At 36.1% G+C, this 10,640-nt stretch overlaps 1 protein-coding gene across 1 annotated transcript; it reads left to right on the top strand.

Moving 5' to 3' along the window:
• LOC144451383 (uncharacterized) lies at window positions 1-10,408 on the top strand. Its single transcript, XM_078142209.1, has 11 exons — window positions 1-114; window positions 839-1,002; window positions 1,461-1,557; window positions 3,160-3,283; window positions 4,572-4,757; window positions 5,127-5,275; window positions 5,722-6,292; window positions 7,444-7,689; window positions 8,256-8,357; window positions 9,266-9,322; window positions 9,972-10,408. The coding sequence occupies exons 1-11, from the start codon at window positions 52-54 to the stop codon at window positions 10,283-10,285; spliced, it is 2,073 nt and encodes a 690-aa protein (XP_077998335.1). The 5' UTR covers window positions 1-51; the 3' UTR covers window positions 10,286-10,408.
• Window positions 10,409-10,640: the final 232 nt, after the last annotated feature.

Raw genomic sequence — 10,640 nt, 5'->3', positions numbered from 1 at the left:
AAGTTCATAGCAAACGTTCGAGTCGTGTATTTCTTTCCGATTGTTTGCATTATGGCAAACACTAAGTTTTGTACCCGTATTCTTCTTATAGGGCTAATACTTGGGATCGTACAGGTAAGTTGAATTTTGTAATTTCGTTTTTTTTTAACGTATATGAGACGAGAAAGTGTATCATTTTTATCACGCTCATTCAACATGGCGGCGACATGAGACGAACCGAATTTAAAGACAGACAGTGCAATAGTACAGCCCAAACTGTGTCATAAAAAAACAACAACCAAGTGTAAGCATAGACCCAACACGGTCTATGGTGTATTAAGTCAAGTACACCGATCTTAGCAATCAGCTAATCAGTAATCATAAGTAACTGAGTTATAAGTTTGGTGCAACCATAAGCCGCCAGTTAACGTATCACGTCCGTTCTCAAAAAAACAACAACAACATGGAGTCGGAGATCCCGTAAACAAGGAACGTTACCATGGTAATGTGCCAGTTCTCACTGTTTGTAATGTTTGTAAAGGCAATGTTAATTAATAGAAAATTACTTTGTCTTTTCTTGTATTGCAATGGCCGGAGGAATTCGACGTGACCACTGGGCCGTTCATGTTTACATGCACCTAGCGAGTGAAGTGACCTGACGTGACGTGACAGACGTTATAAATAACAGTACAATGTGCAGTGTTTTGCCTACCTCCGTGTAACCTCAGACCGCTAAATAGAGATGTAACTGTGTAGGCGACAACAATCAATTATAAAAACACAAACTTGCGTACGGTAGTAATCTATTAGGGCACACATACTTAATTTCATGTTTCTCATTGTAACACCTTAAAAATAGAATATTGGAAATGCACAAATTGATCGGTCTTCGTGTTATGTACCTACCTATAAAGACACACCAGCTATACCCAAATATAACAATAAATATGGCATTAACTGTCCATTGTGTAGACCTGGGGAAAGTATGATGGCTACATGCACAGCAGATCAAGAAAAACCCAAGTAAGTCTTTGTGTATTGGAGAGTAGGGAGGGAAGGAGGGGGGTCTGTGGTCAGCCAGAAGTTGTGTGCCGATGAGGCTTATTGTTTGCTCCCCAGGAGTTGAAGAAGTTATGTTGAAGAATTTATAGACAGGGCTATTGTGCCAGTATAGGTCTATACCAGGAATGATAATCATACAGAGCTATGATCCCAATATCCATTGTGGAAGGCATATTGTAACTTGTGCCATTAATTTATTATTATTAGTAGTAGTAGTAGTAGTAGTAGTAGTATTAATATTTTACTACATTTGAAAAAATTGTTTTTCAGCAAAACAGAAATTTGGATGAGTTGATTGTGCAACATGTTGAAATTGGGACAAAGAGATCCAATACAGTTTTGAGTACATATGATGAACTTCTGAAGGTGTATCACTCTCTTTGTTGTATGTATTATGTACTCTGTTTGCTCTCCTATAGGTGTGAGCAATGTCCAGTTGGTTTTTATATGAAATACTTCAACCATTGCCCTCGCTGTCAGTATTGCTCAGAGAGGTGTGACAGAAAACATCAAAGAGTGAGTAATCTTCACTTTAATCACACCTATATTTCTGTAATGCATTCTAGTACATGAACTCTATGACCCTAGACACCAATGAAAACTGAACTAGCTGTAACTGGAATACTGTTTTTTCAGTTTGGTAAACCATAGTATCAAATTGAACTTTTATACCAAACAGACTTAGTAATTGCACTGAAATTTTTGACTGCACACTGTAGTCTTTGTCCATAGATGGACCCACTGTGACAGAGGTCACAGGTTCCAGGAAGTTTATATCACCCTCTGTCTCTGTGGTGATGTTCTAAGTGCCCTAGACACTGAAACTAGGCACTTTGAATGGGGAATGCAGCAAGCCGTTGACATCTGACTTGTTTGCAAAAGTTCAATTTGATATGTATGAATGTTAGAAACAAACAAACAAACAAAATGTCTCTTCTCTATTTATTTTACAAGTACTTCTCATCGGTGTGCTCTCTAAATGATAGCCAAATTTTGTTGTTGTGAGTCAAAATGAGAAAAACTGGCATTTCTTGTGAGTCACCACATAGTAAGAGATAGGGGAACACGAAATGTTGGTGTCACTAGAAATTGTGTGCAGTGGGTGCGTCAAATTGGCTTTAGATGGCACACTGTTTCTCATGAACAACAATTCATGTCAGAAATTGTTTAGAATCAATTAAGGCAGCAGAGATTATTACCGATTGTGATATGATTATCAAATTCTAAATTCTTTCGCTAACAATTAGTTATTAACAATGTTGATACTTGTTTCTTTTATGCAACAATTAAGGAACTATGGGATGGTATGTAGCAATGAGGATATTGGTTACTTGTTTTTATAGCATTTTTTGTGAGATATTGGTGATGTTAAATGTGTCGTGTGGGTTTATTTTTTTCATTTATTTGTATGGTCATATTTTTGCATTTTCTGCATGTAACTGCTATATTTACTATATATGTTAGTTGATGCAAGGTTCCATTTCAAATAGACAACCATATATTCTGTCAGCAGTGTGTATGCATTGTTATAGTTTGGTTGTGTTTTCCATTCTCAGTACCTGCAATAGAATATATTACTGCCTAGGCACATCATAAAAATAATGAATAGTCGATTTCTTGGTCAACACCACAACTTCCGCTCCACGCACTTCACATGCATTACTATAGGCATGCTTGAGAACAAGTCAATCATCTTGTTCTATTTTGACCCTCTAGCATGAGGTAAAAAAAGCTGTTGCAGGTACCGAGAATTGGTAAATACTTTCAAGAGCCTGCCATGGTCACTGCTGTATACTTTTAACAGTGTGAATGGCAATTACAGTTCAAAAGATATTATGATGCCGTCACAGGGATGTAGATAGTATAGTACCAGTATCTTGCTTCCGAATCAGTGAAGAAAAATATTGGAGAATAACATAATTGTATCAGCACCAGTAATATCAAAGCAAAATTAGGGGAAAGTAATGGCAATTTTGAATACTTTGACTCATATTTCAAACACAGCAGAACCAGTGACATAGACACGTTGTCATGACATAGAAAGACCAGAGTATATATTCCATATTTATTTGTTCAGCTTGTCTCATGCACGGTATACTGTACATGTTATAAATACAGGTTAAGAAGGAATGTAGCCCAACAACAGCCAGGGAGTGCATATGTGCAGATAGGACATATTATGCTGGTGATACATGTACACCATATACCAAATGTCAACCTGGAGAAATGGTGCATAGGAGAGGTGAGGCTTGCAACGTCAATGAAAATAAGTCCTCTTTGTCATGTTCAAATTGTGTACTTCATACATACCAATTTAAATATTACATATGTACCAGAGATTAGTTGCATCGGTACATGCATACTAGAGGTATTTGCACTGCAGTGCAGTACCTATATGCAAATGATACGCAAATGAAGGCACAATTCTTCCTTGTACATGAAAGCGTGTGACATGGCTGCATAGTGCTATTTTTACGACAGTTTGCTTTTTTGGATAAACATATGTAATAATAACAGAATCCCAAGCTGTGTGAATGCCAGTGTGGGGTACACAGGATTATTTGCACTTGCGGATAGTATTTTCTGCTGCACTTTCACTCACTGTCCTCATGAAAGTACAGCCACAGAGAACACTACAAACATTCATGCAAATACACAGCGTACTAGTATGCCACACTTGCCTTCACGAATCATGGGGTTCTGTCATATTTAAATTGGTAGCCTAGGTATGCATAATAGTTACTACACAAAAAGTAACTGACATCTAAATGTAAAATATATTACACAACCATACAATGGCCATATTTCGGTTCTAGGAAAGACAAAAGTTTTCATGGTTTGGCTATTAGGAGTGCTGGTCACTAGCCAGTTGGTGACAGGAAGTGAGGGCAAGAATAGTGGTCCAGGAGTATTGTAAAGACAGCAGACACAAACTTAACACTCATTCTCCATGTTGTTCCCACAATACTATTTTATTAGTGACTACCAGTAATCAAAACATACCACTATATTGTAATTCTCTTTTAAGAACATGCATTTATCTGCAGCTGCTTCAGACAATCATGAGTGGTGATGACATAAATGTCAGCACTCACAAATCTGGTGCACCCTCTTGTGGTTCTCACCTGAGAAATGGCTGGAACTTCAGCAACTGGAAGATGGCATATTTAAGTGACTTCATTTATTGAGTGTATCAACCCAAAACAAAAAGATATATGTCAGCAGGTCATGTGGTAGTGAGGAGCATATCTCAGTGGTAATTTTAGTCCATGATCGATATAAAGTCATTTTCATAAACTTTGGGTTGTGGCACATCAATGCATGATATTATATCACATACTTTGCCATAAACCCTGTTGAAACTTTTGTGTCATCTATTGTTTTGTGGCAGCCCTTTCCATGGAATGCCTTGTCTCATGGGAGTCAGCAGACATGCATAATTATGCAATAGCAGTACATAAATATTCATATAAACTCCTAGGTGCTTCAAATAATGCATTCGTAAATCAGCAATATTCTTATTGTCACAGGATCCCCTGTTAGAAATACAAGGTGTACATCATGTCCAAAGGGAACTTTTAATCCAAAAGAATCTCTGAGTAGGACTTGTCAACTACATACTGTATGTCCTGGAAAGATTAAGAAGAAAGGGAACAAGAAACGTGACAATGTCTGTCTTATAACTACCACTCATGTTGCTATGACAGAGACAATAGGTAAGTGTACATAATTAATTTACACTAGTAAAGGTATTGTCAAGAATGTCCAGGACATAGTAATGTATACTACGTTATACACTCAAGCCAAGTTGAATGTGATCAAACAAAAAATGTGGGATTTATACCTACATGTAGGTCATTCTATGTCACCTAGACTGGCATCAGTGCCTTGAGATATTGTTTTAGTCTCATAATCTTCAACTGTTTTGAGTTTGTTATTCACAAATTATGTTTGTATATAGTTTGGAAAAAGCCTTTTTTTTCAGTACGTCCCAGTTATTAGTAGCTCTAACAGACTATAAACATTTACCCCACTGTTTGGTTTTAAATATTCATTTTTGTAATGCTTTCATTTCTCTATTACAGATCTTAACATTCCTGCAACTACAGAATCAAAGAAAGCAGAGACTGTTTCCTTGCAGTTTACATCTACGGATGTTCCTCCAAATGTTGGCAAAGATAGTAAATGTTGTGGCTCTGATGATTTAACAGCTACTGAGAAACCTACAGCTCAGGTATAAAGCTTTTAAGAATATATCCAAAATTCAGTTTATAAGTCATAGAGGCCCTCTTCAGATTAGGATTAAAATTAGGTTTGAGAAACAGAGCTGTAAAACAGTTGATTTTATTAATTTTCAGTGAGGAAAGGAGCACTAGAGTGGTAAATAGATATATTTGAGGCATAAAAAAAAACAAAGAAATGATATAATTACACCAAATGTAGATGAAAATGAATTGATTTATACAATCATGTTAAACAGATGTGCTTCACAGATTACAGTATTAAGGAAAGCAAAGTAAAAGCCAAATAAACTAAACTGAATACAACAATTGAATATATATGCGAAAGGCAGCAAAAGCGACAAATACTGGAAACAATTTTTTAAAAATTGAATACTGTTACAGTAACTCAATGTACTGTTACAGTAACTCAATTCATTTCTCCTATGTTCACTTTTAGTATTTGCGTTTGGTGTCTTTGTTGACCAAAACTACAACAGTAGTGAGCACAGATGTTTCAACACAAATTAAGAATTTGGTGACAGCAATATCTGCAACAAACCAAGATCTTTCAAGCCAAACTGAGATGTTGGAAGTAGATGAACAAATAGCAAAGAATGGCCAAGAAAGTGACACTAGCACCACAGCATTGAATGTATCAGTCGCCTCTACTGACCTTTCAATAGATATACCGGAAACCCTTGAGCTAAAAATTGATACTACTGGTAGTACTACAAAATCAGAGATGCTGCCACATGATAATGCACCAACGGTTCCAATCCAGGCTGAGCTATCAAATGTCAGAGTGCCAGCAGCAAGCAATGAGCCAGAAATAGAAAGAAGAATCACCATATCAGAGGATCCCAGTCAAACCCAATCAATGGAGCCAACTCCAATTCTAGATGTTAATTCACAGCCAGATACTTTATTGAATGAAAAAAAAAAACTTAGCAGTCTCAGTACAGGAGTAATGTTGAGTAAAGTTGACAATCGAGATGAAACTTCAAAAAATGAAGTTCACAATGTAGAAGGTAAGGAAAATCGAGTCTTACATCTTATGTTTGAAACTTTAGATGTAAATTACTATTATTAATCTGTTATCATGTTCATAGTTTGCCCTTGCTGTAATTTTGCAAATACCTGATACCCATTGCCACCCCACCCCCAAACACAAACACACAACCATATACAATCAAGAAAGCAAGAAATATTGTGCTATAAATATGATCATAGAGGAAAGACTGGAGATCACTGACCAAATATGTAATGCTGGTAGATAGGAAATACTTGACACTATTTTATAAAGTAATAGATTAGTGATGAATTTAAAGTGTCCTTTTTTGGAATCTAGTTTTTAAATGACCACATAGCTTTCGTCTGTGTCACTCAGACATCATCAGTGTGCTTAGTGGTCAACTACATGTCCAGCCAGACAGGTTGTGTATAAGAAATATTATCCTCAAATTTCCTGACCATTTTACTACGGGTATATATATATTTTATCATGGCTTCATGAGTTCTCTCGTCTAATCAGAATGATACATTGACTTAACTGATGTACTTGTATAATATTAGTATCTTTATCTGAGTTGAAGAGCTTGCAAGTGTATCGAGTTGTGCAAAAATATTAGCTTTTGTAATTACATAATTGGATAGTAGATAATTACTATGAGTCAATTGCTACGATCACATTGGAAGTAAGGATTTATTGTACTCTCCTGAACCAATTATATTTTTACTTCTGAATCAGCTGATATATAATATGACAGAACCCCATGACATGTGAATGCAAGTGTGGCATACATTTACACGAGTACGTGCAGAGTTCTCTGCGTCCATACTTTCATAACCATAGTTAGTGAAAGTTCAGCAGAAAAGTCTGCAAGTATTTAAAAGCATTTATGATGAGGGCAAATACTCCTGAGTACCCACACTGGAACTCACACGGAATGGGGTTCTGTTATTATTACATATGTTTATCTGAAACAGCAAATTTCCATACACTTTCGTGTATAGCAAATGGTTGCAACCTCATTTGCATATCATTTACATGCATGTATGCAACAATGTTTTCGGTATTGTACTGCAGTGTAAATACCACTTACTAGTATGCACACACAAGAGTGCAAGTAATCTCTGGGACATATGTAATAATATTCCTTTTTTTTCTTCTTTTAAATAGATTATCCATTACAAAATTATACTTCAAGCCATTTTGTAACACTTCGTAACATTGGGATAACTACTGCTGTAGTTTCTGCTATATTGCTAGTAATTGGATTTGCGATTCTGTTCAAATGGAAACGCTGCCAGAGACTTTGTAAAAATGAAACTAGCAGTCACACACACACAAAATCAGCAATTGCAAACATTCAAGGCAATGCTAATGAAGCTATCATCGGAAGTACTAATACATTCCGTGAGCCAGGTGAGGCTATCTCTCTGAAGTTAAACATGCTCTTGTTTTCATGTGTAAAAATACTTTAGTTTGCAAACTTTCTCTGTAACTGTAAGAATGGAGAGAACATGAAATGATAGAAAGACATTCAACATAAAAACATTGATATCAGAATATCATGGGAAAGTAACCACAAAAGGTGATGTACTCAACTACAAATAAATAAAATAAAGAAATAAAGAGATTTATATAGCGACTAGTATCCATCAATGATGCTCACTGGCGCTTTACAATAGGCTGTGTGCGACAAACAACACCTAAAAAAGCATACCATAGACCCTGAAGTTGGTCCATGAGCATGCATTGGCTTAATTTAATGAATGCCCAAATATGAAAAAAAAATTATAGCCAAGTTATGAACAACAACTCAAGACAGGAATGGATTAATTAATTGTCATATAAAGAAAATTAGAAGTTTTCTATCTGTATATACATTATAAGGACACATCTCAAAAGTACATCAGCATGAATCAGCATACAAAGTATAAAATTGAAAGCTACCAGAACTTTAAGCATACCAATTATTTTGACAGCAGCAGAACTATCAAATCCTGATGTACATATACCTTGTCAAAACAAAGCCAGCCAATCCAGAAATTCACAAGATTTGACCAGACGTCGAAAATCAAGTTCTAAAGGTAAGCTATGTACGGTGATGATGATGATTTTTGGTACTTTATAAGCTGCATGAGCAGTGTTGAGGAGTGTTACTCCCAACCCCACCCTGTATGTGTGTTCCCATCTCTACCATGCAAAAGCCTACAATTTTTCCCCCTGATGTACAGACAATTGTACATAATTGACAGAAATATAGCTGGAATACCCATAATTTGTACAACAGCAAATCACCTGTTCTTTTGACAAAAGCCTATGCATGACATTATTTCTGAATTCATAAGACCCAGATTCAGGAATTGCTAGGAACTTGCACGAAATTATTTGTTTTGTATTTCTGCAACTGTCATGTTCAGCGGACAATTTTAGATGGATATTGATCATTCTGTAAGGGTGACCCTATTTTTAAAAATGTTTCTCATTACTTTCCATAGCAACGATGTCAATCAATTTTTTTTTTTTTAAAAGGAAAAAAAATTAAAATCATCTTCATGTTTCTCTGCCTCCTCTTTTCCTCCTCTATATCTTCTTTTCATTGGATTCCTGGTAATAAGCCCTTTCCCAACTTCTCTATGCAATGGGCATGTTCTCTGAGGCCCTACTTGAATCGTGAAAGAAAATGTTGCTGTGTTCGTGAACTGTCATCACCACCATAGACTGTAGATGACATTGACAGTCCAGACACTTATTTATTCTTGCCAGAGAGGGGGCTACTCCTGAAAATATTAAGGGTGGGCGGAAAAAATTGATGTCGGAGCTAAAAATTTGGGTCTGTCAGGTAATGACAAACAGAAAACAAAATAGGGTCAACCCAAGGTGGTCTGAAATTATCATTCTCTAATGTGTAATGCCCATGATCATTTCATTGTTATTCAGATGTATTTCATCAATCCTCATTGCTTTTCCTTGTCTTTTATTTTTGTCTAAATAGAATTCAAGAAAAAGATTGGAAAACCTGAAACCTCTATTGTATGGATACTAAAGAATGGTAAGTGAAGAGATCGTGTCATACTTTATATTACAAGCGAAAATTACCATATATTGCTACATCTTATCATCTTGCTTGTCAAATCTCTGTTGGTAAGATGTTTGTTGAGCCAGAAGATAAATATAGAACTGTCAATATGATTTTTGTTAAGTCAGATGATGAAATGTAGCACTGTTGGTTGGTAAAATGAAATGTCACAGTGTTCGTAAGATTTTTGTCACGCCAGGTAACATTTTGAGATGTTATTCCCCAGTATTTTTCTTCATTCAGACATGGAAAATATGAGTGATGTAATGGGTTTTTGTTGTTTGACAAGTATGGATGAAATCCTCAATTCATGAATATTTTCCATCTGAATGACAAAAAACATTGGAGAATAACATAACTGTACCACCGCCAGTAACTACTGGTAATATCAAAGAAAACTCAGGGAAAGTAATGGCAATTTTGAACATTTTGACTCATATTTCGAACACAGCTGAACCAGTGGCATAGACGCACATTGTCGTGACGTAGAATGACCAGGGTATAAATTCCATATTTTTGACGTATGCATGGTGTAATGCGGTTTCATGTTGTATTGATTCTGCATAAGTTATATTTGAGATCTATATCTTATCCTACTATTTCTCACTTTGGTTGTTTACAGATAAATCCCTTGAAAATGTTTTCATTCATATAGCACATTTCATCAATAGATTGTATTATTTGGCCTTCCTACGGAACCTATCACAACCACTCCATAATGCAAGAATACAAGATATTCAGTGTGATTACAGTAAGCATGGCCAAATTGAAATAATCTACCAATGTCTATTAAAATGGAAATGTGAAGTTGGTTCGGAATCAGTGAAAATAGAATGGATCCTAAAGGCACTTGAAGAATCCAACTGTGCTGCCCTTGCTGAAGAAATACAACGTGATTTCTGTACATGTGGATCTGTGGTATCATTGGGAAAATGATGACATTTGTAGTGTTTCAGTATTTGAACACACAAATATACAATTTTTGTGTGACAAATGTCCACTGTTTCCTGGCCTGCCTACTACTACATCATTTTTAGCACTACTGAACCTTCAGTTCAGTTGTGCTAAAAATGATGTAGTAGTAGGCATGGCAAAGTGTCTGTCAGATAGTCTGTGTGTGTGTGTGTGTGTGTGTGTGTGTGTGTGTGTGTCTGTCTGTCTGTCAGTGTGTGTGTGTGTGTGTGTGTCTGTCTGTCTGTCTGTCTGTGTGTGTGTGTGTGTGTGTGTGTGTGTGTGTGTGTGTAAACAACTTAAAGTCAAAAAATGCTGGACCAATTGCTTTGATATTTGG

The sequence above is a fragment of the Glandiceps talaboti genome, chromosome 21, assembly GCF_964340395.1.
Source record: "Glandiceps talaboti chromosome 21, keGlaTala1.1, whole genome shotgun sequence".
NCBI classification, from domain to species: Eukaryota; Metazoa; Hemichordata; class Enteropneusta; family Spengelidae; genus Glandiceps; species Glandiceps talaboti.
The sequence above is the reverse complement of the archived record's forward strand: the minus strand, read 5'-3'. Positions and strand labels throughout refer to the sequence as shown.

Coding starts and splice junctions, on each gene's coding strand:
- LOC144451383 (XM_078142209.1), top strand. CDS start 52: ATGGCAAACACTAAGTTTTGTACCCGTATTCTTCTTATAGGGCTAATA. Junction 6,293..7,443: donor TGAAGTTCACAATGTAGAAG/GTAAGGAAAATC, acceptor TCTTTTAAATAG/ATTATCCATTACAAAATTAT. Junction 8,358..9,265: donor TCGAAAATCAAGTTCTAAAG/GTAAGCTATGTA, acceptor TTGTCTAAATAG/AATTCAAGAAAAAGATTGGA.